General features: G+C 46.4%; 1 protein-coding gene across 2 annotated transcripts in view; it reads right to left on the reverse strand.

Annotated features, from left to right (window-relative positions):
• Positions 1–21,395, reverse strand: part of LOC143773576 (uncharacterized) — a 182,900-nt gene that overhangs the window by 95,916 nt on the left and 65,589 nt on the right. For both annotated transcript variants that reach the window (XM_077260980.1, XM_077260981.1), the window contains exon 5: positions 20,049–20,146. In XM_077260980.1, coding sequence (XP_077117095.1) covers positions 20,049–20,146 — 98 coding nt within the window. The remainder of the gene's footprint in view (positions 1–20,048; positions 20,147–21,395) is intronic.

Raw genomic sequence — 21,395 nt, forward strand, 5'->3', positions numbered from 1 at the left:
GATCTCCTCGGTTAATGAGGCTCAGCGTGTGGGCCTGGTGTTGTCATTGTTAAGCGGGGATCCCCAAGCATGGGCGTTTTCTTTGCCATCTGATTCTGTTGCATTTGACTCTGTGGAGAGTTTTTTTCTTCTCTTGGGAAAATCTACGATGAACCTGACAGAATGGCTCTAGCAGAATCTAAGATACGCACTATTCGTCAGGGGGAGCGAGTTGCAGAGGATTACTGTTCTGAATTTCGTTGCTGGGCGATCGATACACAATGGAATGATCCAGCATTGCGGAGTCAGTTTATACATGGGATTTCTGGAAGGGTTAAAAAAGCCCTTCTGATGTACGAGACTCCTGCTTCTCTAGATTCCGCCATGAGTCTGGTTGTCCGCATTGAGCGTCAGGGGGAGCATGAGACGCCGCCTGTGGGAGAAGGTTTAGGTTCACGTGAGGTTGCTGCAGGTGAGCCCACATAACCTATGCAAATCGCAGGGGTGTCACATGTCAAGCGTCAAGCCCCTGAGCTCAGGAAGCAGGGAGCCTGTTTTTACTGTGCTAAAACTGGTCATTTTATTAACATCTGTTCTCTGCTGTCTAAGAAAAACGCAACGTCGGAAAACTTCTAAGCTCAGAGGGTGTGGAGGAGACCAATCTGAGCTTATGTATATCCTCCTTGGTGGTTTCTCAATGCATGCTCCCTGCTAAGGTTTTTATTGCTGGCAGTGAGCTGCCAATTACTGTTTTTGTGGATAGTGGTTCAGCCACAAATCTCATTGATGAGGAGTTTGCACGCACAGCAGGTTTTAGGATTGAAAAACTGTCTCATCCTATCCGCGTGGTCACCATCAATGCTGCTCCTCTCTCTCAGGGGGAGATAACTGAATTTGTGGCTGAGGTGAAACTCCACATAGGAGTTCTACATTCCGAGCGGGTTACATGTAAGGTGCTCAGGAATCTTCCTGCTCAGGTGGTTTTGGGTTTTCCTTGATTGTCTATGCACAACCCGGTAATTGACTGGAAAACTCAGGACATAATTCGGTGGAGCGAGTTCTGCCAGGAGAATTGCCTGGCCACATGTGTGGCTGCGGTGACTTCAAGCGTTCCGGAGTCACTTCTGGATTTTGTGGATGTGTTCTCTGAGAAGGGTTGTTCAGAGTTGCCGCCACATCGTCCTTATGACTGTTCTATCAGGTTTAAACCAGGGGCCAAATTGCCTAAAGCAAGGATGTTTAACATCTCCGGTCCGGAAAGACAAGCGTTAAAAGATTACATTGCTGAAAGCTTGAGCAAAGGGCACATCAGGCCGTCATCCTCGCCGGTGGCAGCAGGGTTCTTCTTCGTGAAGAAGAAAGATGGCGGATTACGCCCATGTTTGGATTTCAGGGAGTTGAACCAGATTACGGTTCGTGATCCATACCCTATGCCTCTGATACCAGATTTGTTCAACCAGGTGGCAGGTGCTAAGTGGTTTACCAAGCTTGACCTCAGGGGGGCGTACAACCTCATAAGAGTCCGTCAAGGTGATGAGTGGAAGACAACTTTTAATACCCCTGAGGGTCATTTTGAAAATTTGGTGATGCCGTTTGGGTTGACTAACGCACCTGCAGTGTTCCAACATTTCATCAATGATGTGTTCTCGCATGTTTTGGGGAAATTCGTTATCGTGTATCTAGATGACATTCTCATATATTCTTGCGACCGTGATGCTCATTTAGATCATGTCAGGCAGGTGTTACAGCTTCTCAGAGAGAATAAGCTGTATGCTAAACTTGAGAAATGTGTATTTTCTGTTCAAGAGTTGCCTTTCTTGGGTTATATTGTGTCTGCTTCTGGGTTTAAAATGGACGCCGCTAAGGTGCAGGCGGTGCTGCATTGGGAACATCCTGATAACCTGAAAGCACTTCAGCGGTTCCTTGGGTTTTCTAACTACTATAGGAAATTTATCAAGGATTTTTCCATCATTGCTAAACCGCTAACTGACATGACTAAAAAGGGTACCAATTTCTCCGTTTGGCCTGAGGCTGCTGTGTGCGCATTTGAATTTCTTAAGAACAGTTTTGTTTCAGCCCCCATTCTTGTGCAGCCAGACGTATCTAAACCCTTTGTTGTGGAAGTCGATGCGTCTGAGGTTGGTGTGGGGGCGGTACTATCTCAAGGCTCATCTTTGAGTGGTTTACGTCCGTGCGCCTATTTCTCCAAGAAACTGTCGTCCGCCAAACGTAACTACGATATCGGCAACAGGGAGTTGTTGGCAATTAAGTTGGCCTTTGAGGAATGGCGACACTTCTTGGAGGGGTCGGTACATCAGGTTACTGTTATTACCGATCATAAGAATCTGCTGTATTTGGAGTCAGCCAAGCGTCTGTCCCCCAGGCAGGCTCGCTGGGTATTGTTTTTCACGCGGTTCAATTTTGTGGTCACTTACAGACCGGGGTCTAAAAACACTAAGGCGGATGCTCTGTCCAGGTGTTTTCCGGGGGGAGAACCTCGGGAGGATCCAGTACCCATCCTCCAAAAGGGTGTTGTGGTTTCGGCTCTCACTACCGAGGTTGAGGCTGAGATTGCCGAGGCTCAGGAGGAGGTACCATCTGAGCTTCCCATCAACAAATCTTTTGTACCGCTTCATCTCCGCCTAAAGGTTTTGGCGGAGCATCATAATGCTGTCCTGGCTGGCCACCCAGGGGTTAGAGGTACCTTGGAGTTGGTGTCACGTCGGTTTTGGTGGCCCAAGATCCGACAGGACGTGGTCTCATACGTGTCAGCTTGTACCACGTGCGCTAGGGCTAAGACGCCTCGCTCCCGTCCTGTTGGCACACTACTTCCTCTTGAGGTACCTAGTAAGCCTTGGACGGAAATCTCCATGGATTTCATCACTGATTTGCCCTCATCAGCTGGGAACACGGTCATCTTGGTGATTGTTGATCGGTATTCTAAAATGTCGCACTTTGTGTCTTTGCCTTCGTTGCCTAACGCTAAGACTCTGGCTCAGGTATTTGTGCAGGAGGTGGTCAGACTTCATGGGGTTCCGTCTGACATCGTGTCTGATAGGGGGTCTCAGTTTGTGGCAAAATTTTGGAGAGCATTTTGCTCACGGCTGGGGATCAAGTTATCTCATTCTTCGGCGTTTCATCCTCAGTCAAATGGTCAGACTGAGCGTATGAACCAAAATTTGGAACAGTACTTACGCTGCTTTGTCTCTGATAACCAGGAGGAGTGGTCTACCTTTCTTCCTTTGGCTGAGTTTGCCATCAATAATCACCACCAGGAGTCGTCTGGGGAGTCTCCGTTTTTTTGTGTTTACGGGCTACATCCTCAATTTTGTACCTTGAGTCAGAGGGGCTCTTCCGGCGTTCCAGAGGAGGACCAGTTGGGGACACAATTGTCAGCAGTCTGGAGGAGAGTTAATCAGCGCCTGTTGAGTGTGGGTGCTAGGTACAAGCGTGTGGCTGACAGTAGGCGTGTGCCAGGTCCGGACCTGAGTGTGGATGACTGGGTGTGGTTATCCACAAAAAACATAAGACTCAAAATACCGTCCCTTAAATTGGGTCCACGGTTTATTGGTCCATTTAGGGTCACTGCCGTCATTAACCCAGTAGCGTACCGATTGGAGCTCCCTACGGTGTATAAGATACACAACGTGTTCCACAGGTCTCTTCAAAAGAAGGTGGTGGGTTCTGTGGACGCAGCGCCTATGCCACCTCCAGTCTTGGTGGATGGTAATTTGGAGTTTGAAGTCTCCAAGGTGGTTGACTCTCGTGTAGTGCGTCGCACTTTACAGTACTTGGTACACTGGCGTGGTTATGGGCCTGAGGAGAGGTCCTCGGTACCAGCCTCGGACATTCATGCGGATCGGCTGGTCAGGTTTTTTCATCGTCGCCATCCAGACAAGCCGGGTCCTATAAGCCGTGAGAGCCCTGGGGTCCCTCGTAGAAGGCGGGGTACTGTCATGTCGGACGCTGTTCAGACCAGGTCGTCCGACAGACAGCGGTAATTCCTGTTGTGAATTCTGCTTTTGGGTTCCCTCCGGTGGTGGTAGGTGGTAATGCAGTTGCCCCTGAGTTGCAGTCCTAGTCAGGTGTTTCTGCTGATTGCAGTTCTGACTGGGGTATTTAGGTGTGCAGGATTCATTAGTCCTTGCCAGTTGTCAATTGTTGTTGGGAGGTGTTGGACCTCTGCCTGGTTCCTCCTGCCTTTCTGCCAAATCAGCAAAGATAAGTGTCTGTTTTTTTTTTTCTGTGGCACACATGCTGTGTGCTTCATGATTCAGTGCTATTCTTTTGTGTTTTCTTGTCCAGCTTAGATTGTGTCAGTATTTTCTCAGTCTTGTTGGATTCTCTGGGGTTGCAGATATTCATTCCACGTCTTTAGTTAGATTGTGGAATTTTTTGTATTATCTGCTGTGGATATTTTTTGAAGGGTTTTAATACTGACCGCCTAGTATTCTGTCCTATCCTTTCCTATTTAGCTAGAGTGGCCTCTTTTGCTAAATCTTGTTTTCTGCCTGCGTGTGTCTTTTCTTCTCCTATTCACAGTCAATATTCGTGGGGGCTGCCTATCCTTTGGGGTTCTGCTCTGAGGCAAGGTAGTATTCCTATTTCCATCTATAGGGGTATTTAGTCCTCCGGCTGTGTCGAGGTGTCTAGGGTTTGTTAGGCACACCCCACGGCTACTTCTAGTTGCGGTGTTAGTTCAGGATCTGCGGTCAGTATAGTTTCCACCTACTCCAGAGAAAGTTTCATGCGGCTCCAAGGTCACCGGATCATAACAGTACAACTGGCCCATAATGAGCTAAATGCATCTCAGAAGAAGGGAAGAAAGGTGTTGAGCCATTTTTTTTTCTGTAGTCTGTTTTGTCTTTTCTTCCCTCTTTATCTATGGGTGGCTGAGGAGTCTTGTGCTAGCATGGATGTTCAGGAATTAGCTTTTCGTGTAGACCAGCTTGCTGCTAGGGTACAAGGTATTTCTGATTATATTGTTCAGACTCCTGTTTTAGAACCAAAGATTCCTACTCCTGATTTGTTTTTTGGTGACAGGTCCAAATTTTGGAGTTTTAAAAACAATTGTAAACTGTTTTTTGCTTTGAGACCTCGATCCTCCGGTGATTCCATTCAGCAGGTTAAAATCGTCATCTCCCTGCTGCGTGGTGATCCACAGGATTGGGCATTTTCCCTAGAATCTGGGAATCCTGCTTTGCTTAATGTAGACTCCTTTTTTCAGGCTTTAGGATTATTATATGATGAACCGAATTCTGTGGATCAAGCGGAGAAGACCTTGTTGGCCCTGTGTCAGGGTCAAGAGGCGGCAGAATTGTATTGTCAGAAAGTTAGAAAATGGTCTGTGTTGACTAAATGGAATGATGATGCTTTGGCGGCAATTTTCAGAAAGGGTCTTTCTGAATCCGTTAAAGATGTTATGGTGGGGTTTCCCACGCCTTCCGGTCTGAGTGATTCTATGTCTCTGGCCATTCAGATTGATCGGCGCTTGCGGGAGCGTAGAACTGTGTGCGCCGTGGCGTCGTCCTCAGAGCCAATTCCTGAGCCAATGCAGTGTGATAGGATTTTGTCTAGAACGGAACGACAAGGATTCAGACGTCAGGATAGGTTGTGTTATTATTGTGGCGATGCTTCTCATGTCATTTCAGTCTGCCTTAAGCGGACAAAAAGGATCGCTAGTTCATTTACCATCAGTACTGTACAATCTAAATTTCTGTTATCGGTGTCCTTGATCTGCTCATTGTCATCATTTTCTGTCATGGCGTTTGTGGATTCAGGCGCCGCCTTGAACTTAATGGATTTTGAGTTTGCCAGGCGTTGTGGTTTTCCCTTGCAGCCTTTGCAGAACCCTATTCCTTTAAGGGGGATTGATGCTACACCTTTGGCTAAAAATAAGCCTCAGTTTTGGACACAGGTGACCATGCACATGGCGCCAGCCCATCATGAAGATTGTCGATTTCTGGTGTTGCATAATTTGCATGATGTTATCGTGCTGGGTTTTCCGTGGTTGCAGGTACATAATCCTGTGTTGGATTGGAAGTCTATGTCTGTGACTAGTTGGGGTTGTCAGGTGGTTCATAATGATGTTCCTTTGATGTCAATCTCCTCTTCTTCCTCTTCTGAAATTCCAGAGTTTTTGTCTGATTTTCAGGATGTATTCGATGAGCCCAAGTCCACTTCCCTTCCACCGCACAGGGACTGTGATTGTGCGATTGACTTGATTCCAGGCAGTAAGTTTCCTAAGGGCCGACTTTTCAACCTGTCTGTGCCTGAACATACTGCCTGTCATGATTCCCCAATGGCATGGGAACATCAGAAACACAAAATAACAGACTAGCCCTCAGGTGATGGAAACTCAAGCTGACCGTGACCTAAATCTACCACACAACTAACAGTAGCCAGGAAGCATTCCTACGGCTGCCTAGATGCCATGCGCCAGCCGGAGAACTAACTACACCTGGAAGAGGAAGGAACAGACCTGGCTTACCTCTAGTGAAATTCCCCAAAGATGATAGTAGCCCCCACATATATTAACGGTGAGTTCAGAGGAAAAGACATACACAGTATGAAGGTAGATTTAGCAAAGCGAGGTCCACTTACTAGATAGAGGAAGGATACAAAAGAGGACTTCACGGTCAGCTGAAAAACCCTTTCAAAAACCCATCCTGAAATTACTTTAAGACTCCTGTGTCAACTCATGACACAGGAGTGGCAATTTCAGTCCACAAGAGCTTCCAGTAACAGGAAATGACAAACTGTAAACTGGACAAAAAAATACAAAACAAAAAGGACAAGAGTCCACTTAGCTGATCAGCAGACTGGTAGCAGGAACATGCAACTGAAAGACTCAGGTTACAATGATGACCGGCAAGGAAGTGACTGGAGAGCAAGGCTAAATAGGGAACTCCCAAAACTGATGGAAGCAGGTGAGCTGAGGCAGAAAAGAACACACAAGTCTCCAGTACCACCAGCCACCACTAGGGGAGCCCAAAAAGCGGATCACAACAGTACCCCCCCCTTAAGGAGGGGGCACCGAACCCTCACAAGAACCGCCAGGGCGACCTGGATGAGCCCTATGAAAGGCACGAACCAAATCCGAGGCATGAACATCAGAGGCAGTTACCCAAGAATTATCTTCCTGACCATAGCCCTTCCATTTAACCAGATACTGGAGTCTCCGCCTGGAAATATGGGAGTCCAAGATCTTCTCTATAACGTACTCCAATTCACCCTCAACCAGCACAGGAGCAGGAGGCTCAGCAGAAGGAACCACCGGCACCTCGTATCTCCGCAACAACGACCGATGGAACACATTATGGATAGCGAAAGATGCCGGGAGGTCCAAACGAAAGGAAACAGGGTTAATAATCTCCAAAATCCTATAGGGACCGATGAACCGAGGCTTAAATTTAGGAGAAGAAACCCTCATTGGGACAAAACGGGAAGACAACCACACCAAGTCCCCAACACGAAGGCGAGGACCAACCCGACGCTGGCGGTTAGCAAACCGCTGAGTCCTCTCCTGGGACAAATTCAAATTGTCCACCACTTGTTCCCAAATCCGATACAACCGATCCACCACAGCATCTACTCCAGGACAATCCGAAGACTCCGCCTGACCAGAAGAAAAACGGGGATGAAACCCCGAATTGCAAAAGAAAGGGGAAACCAAAGTGGCCGAACTAGCCCGATTATTAAGAGCAAACTCCGCCAACGGCAAAAAGGCAACCCAATCATCCTGATCCGCAGACACAAAACACCTCAAATACGTCTCCAAAGTCTGATTAGTTCGCTCCGTCTGGCCATTAGTCTGAGGATGGAAGGCAGACGAAAAAGACAAATCAATGCCCAACCTGGCACAGAATGCCCGCCAAAATCTAGAAACGAACTGGGTACCCCTATCAGAAACGATATTTTCAGGAATACCATGCAAGCGAACCACATTTTGAAAAAACAAAGGAACCAACTCAGACGAGGAAGGCAACTTCGGCAATGGCACCAAATGAACCATCTTAGAAAAACGGTCACACACCACCCAGATAACAGACATCCTCTGAGAGACAGGAAGATCAGAAATAAAGTCCATCGAGATGTGCGTCCAAGGCCTCTTCGGAATAGGCAAGGGCAACAACAACCCGCTAGCCCTAGAACAACAAGGCTTGGCCCGAGCACACACATCACAAGACTGCACAAAAACACGCACATCTCGAGACAGAGATGGCCACCAGAAGGATCTAGCCACCAAATCCCTGGTACCAAAAATTCCAGGATGACCCGCCAGCGTAGAAGAATGAACCTCCGAGATGACTCTACTGGTCCAATCATCAGGAACAAACAGTCTACCAGGTGGACAGCGATCAGGTCTATCCGCCTGAAACTCTTGCAAAGCACGTCGCAGATCTGGGGAAATAGCGGATAATATCACCCCATCCTTAAGGATACCTGTAGGTTCCGAATCACCAGGGGAATCAGGCTCAAAACTCCTAGAAAGGGCATCTGCCTTCACATTCTTAGAACCTGGTAGATATGAGACCACAAAATTAAACCGAGAGAAAAACAACGACCAGCGCGCCTGTCTAGGATTCAGGCGCCTGGCAGACTCAAGATAAATCAGATTCTTGTGATCAGTCAAAACCACCACCTGATGTCTAGCACCCTCAAGCCAATGACGCCACTCCTCAAATGCCCACTTCATGGCCAAAAGCTCCCGATTACCGACATCATAATTTCTTTCGGCGGCAGAAAATTTTCGAGAAAAGAACGCACAAGGTCTCATCACTGAGCAATCGGAACTTTTCTGCGACAAAACCGCCCCCGCTCCGATCTCGGAAGCATCGACCTCAACCTGAAAGGGAAGAGAGACATCAGGCTGGCGCAACACAGGGGCAGACGAAAAGCGGCGCTTAAGTTCCCGAAAGGCCTCCACAGCGGCAGAGGACCAATTGGCAACATCAGCACCCTTCTTAGTCAAATCCGTAAGAGGCTTAGCAACACCAGAAAAACCAGTTATAAATCGACGATAAAAATTAGCAAAGCCCAAGAACTTCTGAAGACCCTTTAGAGAAGTAGGCTGCGTCCAGTCACAAATAGCCCGAACCTTGACAGGGTCCATCTCAACAGAAGAAGGGGAAAAAATGTACCCCAAAAAGGAAATCTTTTGAACCCCAAAAACACACTTAGAACCCTTTACACACAGAGAATTCTCCCGCAAGACCTGAAAAACCCTCCTGACCTGCTGAACATGAGACTCCCAGTCCTCAGAAAAAAATCAAAATATCGTCCAAATACACAATCATAAATTTATCCAGATATTCACGGAAAATATCATGCATAAAGGACTGAAAAACTGAAGGTGCATTAGAAAGGCCGAAAGGCATTACTAAATACTCAAAGTGGCCCTCAGGCGTATTAAATGCGGTTTTCCACTCATCCCCTTGCTTAATTCGCACCAAATTATACGCCCCACAGAGATCAATCTTGGAGAACCACTTAGCCCCCCTTATGCGAGCAAACAAATCAGTAAGCAGCGGCAACGGATACTGATATTTGACAGTAATTTTATTCAGGAGTCGATAATCAATACAAGGCCTCAGCGAGCCATCCTTTTTAGAGACAAAGAAAAACCCAGCTCCTAAAGGTGATGAAGAAGGACGAATATGTCCCTTTTCCAGGGACTCCTTAACATACTCTCGCATGGCAGCATGCTCAGGTACAGATAGGTTAAACAAACGACCCTTGGGAAATTTACTGCCTGGAATCAGATCTATGGCGCAATCACACTCTCTGTGGGGAGGGAGAGAACCAATTTTAGGCTCTTCAAAAATATCCCCAAAATCCAACAAAAATGCCGGAACCTCAGAGGGAATAGATGACGAGATAGAAACCAAAGGTATGTCCCCATGAGCCCCCCGACATCCCCAGCTTAACACAGACATAGTTTTCCAGTCCAGTACTGGGTTATGAGATTGCAACCATGGTAATCCAAGCACTAACACATCATGTAAATTATGCAACACGAGGAAGCGAATCATCTCCTGATGGTCTGGAGTCATATGCATAGTCACTTGCGTCCAGAACTGTGGTCTATTACAAGCCAGAGGTGTAGAATCAATACCCTTCAGAGGTATAGGAACTTCCAGAGGCTCCAAATCAAACCCACAGCGCCTGGCGAAGGACCAATCCATGAGACTCAGAGCGGCGCCAGAGTCCACATAGGCATCCACGGTAATAACTGATAATGAACAAATCAGAGTTACAGACAGAAGAAATTTACACTGTAAAGTGCCAATAGAAACAGACTTGTCAACCTTCCTAGTACGTTTAGAGCATGCTGATATAACATGCGCGGAATCACCACAGTAGAAGCACAAGCCATTTTTGCGCCTATAATTCTGCCGCTCGCTTCTTGACAGAATTCTGTCACATTGCATTTTCTCTGGCGTCCCTTCAGAAGATACCGCCAAATGGTGCACGGGTTTGCGCTCCCGCAAACGCCGATCAATCTGAATCGCCATTGTGATGGACTCATTCAGACCTGTGGGCGTAGGAAACCCCACCATGACATCCTTAACGGCATCAGAAAGGCCTTCTCTGAAAATTGCCGCTAGGGCACACTCATTCCACTGAGTAAGCACAGACCATTTACGAAATTTTTGGCAGTATATCTCAGCTTCATCTTGCCCTTGAGACAGGGCTATTAAAGCTTTTTCAGCTTGAATCTCCAAATTAGGTTCCTCATACAGCAACCCTAAAGCCAGAAAAAACGCATCCACATTGAGCAACGCAGGATCCCCTGGTGTCAATGAAAATGCCCAATTTTGAGGGTCACCTCGCAGCAAAGAAATCACAATCTTAACCTGCTGAACAGGATCTCCAGAGGAGTGAGGTCTAAGAGAAAGGAATAATTTACAATTACATTTGAAATTCTGAAACCGAGATCTATCTCCGGAAAATACCTCTGGTGTAGGAATCTTAGGTTCAGAAATAGGAGTACGTATAACATAATCTTGTAAATTCTGAACCTTCGTAGCAAGATTATTTAAACCTGCAGCCAAACTCTGAGAGTCCATCCTTAAACCCCAGAGATCAGAGCCATTCAAGGATTAGAAGGAGAGAAAGGCAAGGCTGTAAATAGAGCAGAAATACAACTGAGCCAACTAAGTAGCAAACAAGTGAGGAAAAAAAAAAAAAATCTACAGACTTCTTTTACTCTCCTTTCTTCTGCCAATTACTTTAACAGTGGCCGGTCATACTGTCATGATTCCCCAATGGCATGGGAACATCAGAAACACAAAATAACAGACTAGCCCTCGGGTGATGGAAACTCAAGCTGACCGTGACCTAAATCTACCACACAACTAACAGTAGCCAGGAAGCATTCCTACGGCTGCCTAGATGCCATGCGCCAGCCGGAGAACTAACTACACCTGGAAGAGGAAGGAACAGACCTGGCGAAATTCCCCAAAGATGATAGTAGCCCCCACATATATTAACGGTGAGTTCAGAGGAAAAGACATACACAGTATGAAGGTAGATTTAGCAAAGCGAGGTCCACTTACTAGATAGAGGAAGGATACAAAAGAGGACTTCACGGTCAGCTGAAAAACCCTTTCAAAAACCCATCCTGAAATTACTTTAAGACTCCTGTGTCAACTCATGACACAGGAGTGGCAATTTCAGTCCACAAGAGCTTCCAGTAACAGGAAATGACAAACTGTAAACTGGACAAAAAAATACAAAACAAAAAGGACAAGAGTCCACTTAGCTGATCAGCAGACTGGTAGCAGGAACATGCAACTGAAAGACTCAGGTTACAATGATGACCGGCAAGGAAGTGACTGGAGAGCAAGGCTAAATAGGGAACTCCCAAAACTGATGGAAGCAGGTGAGCTGAGGCAGAAAAGAACACACAAGTCTCCAGTACCACCAGCCACCACTAGGGGAGCCCAAAAAGCGGATCACAACAACTGCCATGCGGAGTTATGTTAAGGAGTCTTTGGAGAAAGGGCATATTCGGCCATCTTCTTCACCGTTGGGAGCGGGATTTTTTTGTTGTTGCTAAGAAGGATGGCTCCTTGAGACCTTGTATTGATTATCGCCTCTTGAATAAGATCACGGTCAAGTTTCAATACCCTTTACCTTTGCTTTCTGATTTGTTTGCTAGGATGAAGGGGGCTAGTTGGTTTACTAAGATTGACCTTCAGGGGGCATATAATCTTGTTCGTATTAAACAGGGTGATGAATGGAAAACTGCGTTTAATACGCCCGAAGGCCATTTTGAATACCTTGTGATGCCATTCGGGCTCACTAATGCTCCATCGATTTTTCAATCCTTCATGCATGATATCTTCCGGACTTATATTGATAAATTCTTGATTGTATATTTGGACGATATTTTGATTTTTTACGATGATTGGGAGTCTCATGTGAAACAGGTCAGGATGGTATTTCAGATCCTTCGGGACAATGCTTTGTTTGTGAAGGGGTCTAAGTGCCTCTTTGGGGTGCAGAAGGTTTCTTTTTTGGGCTTCATTTTTTCTCCCTCATCTATGGAGATGGATCCGGTTAAGGATCAGGCCATTTATGATTGGATTCAACCCACATCCGTGAAGAGTCTTCAGAAATTTTGGGGTTTTGCAAATTTTTATCGCCGTTTCATTGCTAATTTCTCCAGCGTGGTTAAACCCTTGACCGATTTGACGAAGAAAGGCGCTGATGTGGCGAATTGGTCCTCTGTGGCTGTCTCTGCCTTTCAGGAGCTTAAACGCCGATTTACTTCTGCTCCGGTGTTGCGCCAACCGGATGTTTCCCTTCCGTTTCAGGTTGAGATTGACGCCTCTGAGATTGGGGCAGGGGCCGTTATGTCTCAGAGGGATTCTGTTGGTTCCTTGATGAAACCGTGTGCCTTCTTCTCCCGCAAGTTTTTGCCTGCTGAACGCAATTATGATGTCGGCAATTGGGAGTTGTTGGCTATGAAGTGGGCGTTTGAGGAGTGGCGACATTGGCTTGAGGGAGCTAAGCACCGTATTGTGGTCCTGACTGATCATAAGAATCTGATTTACCTCGAGTCTGCCAAACGGCTGAGTCCTAGACAGGCTCGATGGTCCTTGTTTTTTTCCCGTTTTGATTTTGTGGTTTCGTATCTTCCGGGTTCTAAGTATATTAAGGCTGATGCCCTTTCTAGGAGTTTTTTGCCTGATTCTCCTGAGGTCCTTGAACCGGTCGGCATTCTGAAAGAAGGGGTGGTCCTTTCTGCCATTTCCCCTGATTTACGGCGGGTTCTTCAGGAATTTCAGGCTGACAGACCTGACCGCTGTCCTGTGGGGAAATTGTTTGTTCCTGACAGATGGACTAGTAGAGTGATTTCTGAGATTCACTGTTCCGTGTTGGCTGGTCATCCTGGTATTTTTGGTACCAGAGATTTGGTTGGTAGGTCCTTTTGGTGGCCTTCCTTGTCACGTGATGTGCGTTCTTTTGTGCAGTCCTGTGGGACTTGTGCGCGGGCCAAGCCTTGTTGTTCCCGTGCTAGTGGGTTACTTTTGCCATTGCCGGTCCCTGAGAGGCCCTGGATGCATATTTCTATGGATTTTATTTCTGATCTTCCGGTTTCCCAGAGGATGTCGGTTATCTGGGTTGTTTGTGACCGGTTTTCTAAGATGGTTCATTTGGTGCCTTTGCCTAAATTGCCTTCCTCTTCAGATTTGGTTCCATTGTTTTTTCAGCATGTGGTTCGTTTGCATGGTATTCCGGAGAATATTGTGTCCGACAGAGGTTCCCAGTTTGTTTCTAGGTTTTGGCGGGCCTTTTGTGCTAGGCTGGGCATTCATTTGTCTTTTTCTTCTGCATTTCATCCTCAGACAAATGGCTAGACCGAGCGAACTAATCAGACCTTGGAGACCTATTTGAGATGCTTTGTGTCTGCTGATCAGGATGATTGGGTGGCCTTTTTGCCATTGGCCGAGTTTGCCCTTAATAATCGGGCTAGTTCAGCTACTTTGTTTTCGCCTTTCTTTTGTAATTTTGTTTTTCATCCTCATTTTTCTTCTGGGCAGGTTGAGCCTTCTGACTGTCCTGGTGTGAATTCTGTGGTTGACAGGTTGCAGCAGATTTGGGCTCATGTGGTGGACAATTTGGTGTTGTCTCAGGAGGAGGCTCAACGTTTTGCTAACCGTCGTCGGTGTGTTGGTTCCCGGCTTCGGGTTGGGGATCTGGTTTGGTTGTCTTCCCGTCATGTTCCTATGAAGGTTTCTTCCTCTAAGTTTAAGCCTCGGTTTATTGGTCCTTATAGGATTTCTGGGATTATTAATCCGGTGTCTTTTCGATTGGTGCTTCCGGCCTCTTTTGCTATCCATAATGTCTTACATAGATCTTTATTGCGGAAATATGTGGTGCTCGTTGTTCCCTTTGTTGATCCTCCGGCCCCTGTGTTGGTTGATGGGGAGTTGGAGTATGTGGTTGAGAAGATTTTGGATTCTCGTTTTTTGAGGCGGAGGCTTCAGTACCTTGTCAAATGGAAGGGTTATGGCCAGGAGGATAATTCTTGGGTTTTTGCTTCTGATGTCCATGCTGCTGATTTGGTCCGTGCCTTTCATCTGGCTCGTCCTGATCGGCCTGGGGGCGCTGGGGAGGGTTCGGTGACCCCTCCTCAAGGGGGGGTACTGTTGTGAATTCTGCTTTTGGGTTCCCTCCGGTGGTGGTAGGTGGTAATGCAGTTGCCCCTGAGTTGCAGTCCTGGTCAGGTGTTTCTGCTGATTGCAGTTCTGACTGGGGTATTTAGGTGTGCAGGATTCATTAGTCCTTGCCAGTTGTCAATTGTTGTTGGGAGGTGTTGGACCTCTGCCTGGTTCCTCCTGCCTTTCTGCCAAATCAGCAAAGATAAGTGTCTGGGTTTTTTTTCTGTGGCACACATGCTGTGTGCTTCATGATTCAGTGCTATTCTTTTGTGTTTTCTTGTCCAGCTTAGATTGTGTCAGTATTTTCTCAGTCTTGTTGGATTCTCTGGGGTTGCAGATATTCATTCCACGTCTTTAGTTAGATTGTGGAATTTTTTGTATTATCTGCTGTGGATATTTTTTGAAGGGTTTTAATACTGACCGCCTAGTATTCTGTCCTATCCTTTCCTATTTAGCTAGAGTGGCCTCTTTTGCTAAATCTTGTTTTCTGCCTGCGTGTGTCTTTTCTTCTCCTACTCACAGTCAATATTCGTGGGGGCTGCCTATCCTTTGGGGTTCTGCTCTGAGGCAAGGTAGTATTCCTATTTCCATCTATAGGGGTATTTAGTCCTCCGGCTGTGTCGAGGTGTCTAGGGTTTGTTAGGCACACCCCACGGCTACTTCTAGTTGCGGTGTTAGTTCAGGATCTGCGGTCAGTATAGTTTCCACCTACTCCAGAGAAAGTTTCATGCGGCTCCAAGGTCACCGGATCATAACAAATTCCGCTTTTGACCACTATTTGCTCTTTGGCGTCTGCTAGATTTTATCTAGCTGTTCCGGGGTTAATTTACCTAATCCTCGGATTGGAAGCTGGGCCATGGCCTTTAAATACTTCTCCTGTTCATTGGGCGTCGCCGATTATAGCTTCTGTCTTGTGCGTTGTTATCTCGGTCTGGAGAGGAGAGCTGGTTGTTGGAGATTCGTTGCTGGTGGTGTATTTTCCTTTGTCTTATTTACTCCTTCCTATATTTGTATTTATTTTTCCCTGCACATTTATAGTGTATTCCTGAGTGACTGCGGCGTGGTGTATATTTTCCTTTATCCTTGTCTGTGCTAACTGTGGGTATTGGAATATTACTGCTTCACTGGGTGGAGGGCGGAGGTATCAGCCTAGGGTTAAAACAGGAGTCAGGGTGAGGTTCGAGGCCTGGACATGCACACCATCAGTGTAAACTCCAGGTAGAGGGTCAGTCAGGATTTCCCTAGTCTGAGGGAAACTGCAGGGGCCCGGGTTTTTAGCTCTCGCTCACCTAGTCTCCCCGTGACAGTGGAGCCAGAAGACTGCAGCGTCTGATTGCTCCTACTCCGGCGCTGAGAAGAAGCACTTCTCCTTCAATTTAATGGTGTTTTTTCCTTTTGGCAGAACATGTGTTAATCAGCCACGTTGGAAAACTCAGTTAGCCACTCCTTTCCTCTTTATAATCTGGGCTCTGATGCAAATCCATGTCAGAGCTAGCATTTGCTGCATGGCTTCAGGAGGAAGAAGTGTTCATATAAGGAGTGTTGGAGGAGTTATCTGTGACTGTTGCATGTTTTTTTTAAGTGGGGTAATTCTCTTCCCTATAATTTTGTTTATTCCCCATCCTCCACTCCCCAGTGCATTCCTCTGTTATATGTGAGTGAATATTTTGTATATCTGGAGTTTTCTGTTAACCCTTGTTGTGCAGCCTTGTTTGTCGGGTTGGTGTACTGCGGTGCACAATGACACCCCTCTTCCATGGGAGGGGGAAGAGAACAGACGGAGGGCTAACTCAGGAGATAAGACAAGAGTGCGGCCCCAGGATCTTCACCTTCAGAAGTATCCTAGGGAATAGGACGCCCACAGTGGTAGGGTCAGGGAAGGAGCCCCTGGTCCCAGGTCACTTGTCAGTTGTGTCGTGACAGAGAGGTGGCAGTGTGGAATGACAGTATGGAGAGAGGCAACAGCATGAGGAGACAGCATGAAAAGTTGGGAGCGTAGTGAGACAGTAAGGAGAGGTGGGAACATGGAAGGATAATATAGAGAGGTGGGAAAATAGGGAGGCAGTATGGAAGGGTGGGAGTGTGGGGGACACTATAGAGAGGTGGGAACATGGGGGACAGTATAGAGAGGTGGAAGCATGGGGGAACAGTATGTAGAGGTGGGAGATGGAGAGGGGACAGTATGGAGAGGTGAGAGCATGACGGAGGACAGTATTGTGGCACCCCAGGAGTGCAGGTACCACAGTAGTGCTGCCTTCCTCTCGGGGAGGGTAGTGCTATGTCTGGAGACAAGTGAGATTTCCTTTGGTAGGTTATCACACACACAACACCTTCCAAATCCAGGCCAGGAGGGGGAGCTCAAAACCCTGTTTCAGTGCAGGTTCCCTGGATAAAGATCCTGGTTTGGAGGAGGAGCAAGTTCAGTTAGTGCAGACAGTCTGTGTGCGAGAACAGATAGGGACGGAGCACAGTGGAGATACAGAACTCCAGGAGGGGACTAGGAAGGCCTCCAGGGAGTTAGAGCACAGTAGCCGGGTACCGGGAGCCCGAGGCTTTTGTGGACTATAAGACACAGAGCAGAACTGGAGGGCATTGAATTACATGGACCTTGCCCATATTTACCTGTGGCACAGCAGCACCTTGGAGCCTTGAGTCACCATGAAAGGACCCCAGTAGGCACGACTCAAGCTGCCTGCCATACAGGTACCTGTCCCTGGACAGGAGAACGAATAAGGACTTTGCTTAGGACACTTAGTGGCAGCAGGGACCTCAGAGACAGTAAGCGCATAGTGGAAAGCTCCTACCTGACCTGCCAAGGGGATTCCATTTGTCTCTGGGCTATCCGGACTTCTAATTCACCTGTTGACGATGCCCTGGACTGTGGCCTGTCACCCACAAGTAAACCAGGTAAAGACTTATAACCTGTCTCCTCCATTTATTCACTGGCCTTACCATCTACGCCACACACCATAGGACCCTGGGGACCCCGCTTCACCTGTATAAAGTGTAACATCTGGGCTGCCGCAACATCCCCCATGGGACCCCTCTAATGCAGCGTCGGTCCCACTATTGACCGAACTCCACAGGTGGTGTCACGACAAACTTTGAACATTTAATCCCCTTCAACATTGATGCCCAGGGCCACGGACCGGGTCGCAGCCACCGTGACATCCCCCTTTGCGACCGGACCCAGTACCGAGTATCCCACTGCACTGTGGGCGCGTCAGTATGGATAGGTAGGAGAATGGATGGGACAGTATGGAGATTTGACAGCATAAATGAGGACATTATTGAGAGGTGGCAGCGTGGGGGAACACTGCAAATGAGGACAGCAAGTTTTTGGAGCAAAAACTGAGCAGAAACTACAAATCCTCTTCAAAAACTCAAAACTTGGAGTTTTGAGAAGGATTTCGGGAGTTTCTGCTCAGTTAAAGGTTATTTTGTTAACAAGCCTACTTGAGTATTTTATATGCTATTTTGCTTAAGTATTTTTTAATACTGTGTAAGGATGCAGCTGGACATGGGAGATATGTGTCACTTATTTGGTTAGCCTCAATTATGTGAAACCCAGAGAGCAGGCTCTGGCATGGACAGTGCTGAGAGGTTTTTAATGGCCCGGATTTCTGGGTTCTGGTTTTAGGAGCAGCTAGAAGAGCTAGATGGGACTGACTGCTTACATATCTTCAATCAAGACTGGGCAGCTCATTTAAAAGGCAGCTTAATTGCCTCATTAGTAGCTGTGAGTGGAGGTAGAAAGACCTCTGGTGTTGTTTTGTCTCTGCCAGAGAGTAAGGGTACCGTCTCACATAACGATTTACCAACGATCACGACCAGCGATACGACCGGGAAGCAGACGGCGAGGGACCTGACGGATATCAGATGGTGAGTATGTACGTTTTTTTGTTTTTTTTTACTTTTACGCTGGTAACCACGGTAAACATCGGGTTACTAAGCGCGGCCCTGCGCTTAGTAACCCGATGTTTACCCTGGTTACAAGCGAACGCATCGCTGGATCGCTGTCACACACAACGATCCAGCGATGACAGCGGGAGATCCAGCGACGAAAGAAAGTTTCAAACGATCTGCTACGACGTACGATTCTCAGCAGGGTCCCTGATCGCTGCTGCGTGTCAGACACTGCGAGATCGTAACTATATCGCTAGAACGTCACAAATCGTGCCGTCGTAGCGATAAAAATGCCACTGTGTGACGGTACCTTAAGGGTACTGTCACACTCTGCAACTTTCCAACGATCACGACCAGCGATACGACCTGGCCGTCATCGTTGGAAAGTCGTTGTGTGGTCGCTGGAGAGCTGTCACACAGACCGCTCTCCAGCGACCAACGATGCCGAGGTCCCGGGTAACCAGGTGTAAACATCGGGTTACTAAGCGCAGGGCCGCGCTTAGTAACCCGATGTTTACCGTGGTTACCAGCGTAAAAGTTAAAAAAAACAAACCGTACATACTCACATTCCGGTGTCCGTCAGGTCCCTAGCCGTCTGCTTCCCGCTCTTACTGAGTGCCGCCGTAAAGTGAAAGCAGATCACAGCGGTGACGTCACCGCTGTGATCTGCTCTTACTTTCCGGCCGGCAGTCAGTCAGAGCGGGAAGCAGACGGCAAGGGACCTGAAGGACACCGGAATGTGAGTATGTACGGTTTTTTTTTTTTACTTTTATGCTGGTAACCACGGTAAACATCGGGTTACTAAGCGCGGCCCTGCGCTTAGTAACCTGATGTTTACCCTGGTTACAAGCGAACGCATCGCTGGATCGCTGTCACACACAACGATCCAGCGATGACAGCGGGAGATCCAGCGACGAAATAAAGTTTCAAACGATCTGCTACGACGTACGATTCTCAGCGGGGTCCATGATCGCAGTAGCGTGTCAGACACTGCGATATCGTATGGATATCGCTGGAACGTCACGGATCATACCGTCGTAGCGATCAAAGTGCCACTGTGTGACAGTACCCTAAGAGTTGGACATTTATCTAAACGAGTGAGCTATCATGTGGACTATTTATTTTCTGGTTATTTTTGGTTTATGCTGAAGGAATGGCAGTTTGCTTACTTCATGGTTAAAGTTTATGAAGTCTAATAAATTTCCTGTTTCATGCCTGTGTGGACCTGGCAAATACCAAAGAGTGAAATCCCTACAAATGTTAAAGGATAAATTTAAGTTTGTCATGTATGGATATTATCATACTTTAATTTTATGTTTAATGTTTGTCTTTGTTTGGTCTTTCTTTAAATAAAAAAAAACTATAAAGCTTAATTAAAAATAAATTTGATAATAAAACAATGTAGTCTGCAATTCTCCACACTTTGAGAAAAAAGTCATCCATTCATTTTCCATAATTCTGTACATTGTTAAATAACCAAATACTCGCCTGTCTTGTAGTTCTCCCCTCTGTTTCTTGTCCTCGAAACGGGACACTTCCAGCCAGCCTTTTTCTTTCTCTAACTCTGATATTGAGCACTCTAGTTGCTAAAGAATGAATGAAAATACATGAAAGTATTGACAATACTATAATCACCTTCTAATCACTATGCAGCTTTTTCCTCATACCATAAGTCAGGTATACAAACAATGTGCTACATATAAAGTATAATATAAGTCAGGTATAACAAACAATCCTCTAAGTACATATAAAGGTTAAACAAAAGGCTGCATTCATAAATGTTCTCAAGCGTTTCTTAGAAATAAGCTATGAATACAAATCTGAACAATAATAAGTTCAGGGCCAATGTACAGAGAAGCACAACCTCTGTTTGCCTCTATACTTACAGAATGAAGTGTGCATGATTCAGAATCCAACAGAAGAAAACTTCATATACACTCCTCAACAATGAAATTGAAACACCAAAAAGAAAAGTTGTGGAATTATGGAAATCACAGGAGCGCTAAACATGTTAGTGATATGCACATGATGTAAAAATGGAAACAAAATGTTCAAAACATAGAGGTGAATTTCATTTATATGTATAAATACATGTGTAGTCAGTACAAAGGGCTGGCACATGACTTATTCTTTACAAAAACTTTACAAAGGACCAGGGGGGTACTCATTACATGTGGACGAAAGGCGATTTTGGCATTAAAATAGCAATGGTTTTTGTACAGTTAGAGCAGTCCAACTGTACAATGCCCAACCACAAGAGGTAGTAATGGCAAACACTATAACAGCATTTAAAAAAGCGCTGGATATTTTTCTCATAATTAGCTTTGTGTGTTATGAATAATCTAATGATAGCGAATGTATAACTGGTGGAAAAAGGTTTAACTTGATGGATCTGTGTCTTTTTTCAAAGTATATAATTATGTAAAAAATAAAAAAAATCTTGAGCATGAGCGCCGCACACAAAAATACACGCAATTACATGCCTTGGCATGTTACCAATGAAGTTATTAATTGTCTGAGGAATGTTCTGCCACTCTGAATGACGTGGGCAAGCAAAACATCAAGATCCAATGCGGGCAACTCCATATGAGATTTATGCAGGTTGATCAAAATAACCACAACGTGCCACCTGGTGTTGAATTGAAAAACAGCTCCTGGGACACTTTAACAATTCCTAGTGAAGGACTCTTCATTGCGTTGCCCAAATGGCCTCCAGACTAATCTCCAGCTATCATTGCCCATTTTCTCTTATGAAGCTCCCTTTGGACTCTTTGAGATATCTCGAAGACTGATTGCCCATAGAATAAAAGGTGAGCACTACCATGAGTATGGGGT

The sequence above is a fragment of the Ranitomeya variabilis genome, chromosome 5 (assembly GCF_051348905.1).
Source record: "Ranitomeya variabilis isolate aRanVar5 chromosome 5, aRanVar5.hap1, whole genome shotgun sequence".
NCBI lineage: Eukaryota > Metazoa > Chordata > Amphibia > Anura > Dendrobatidae > Ranitomeya > Ranitomeya variabilis.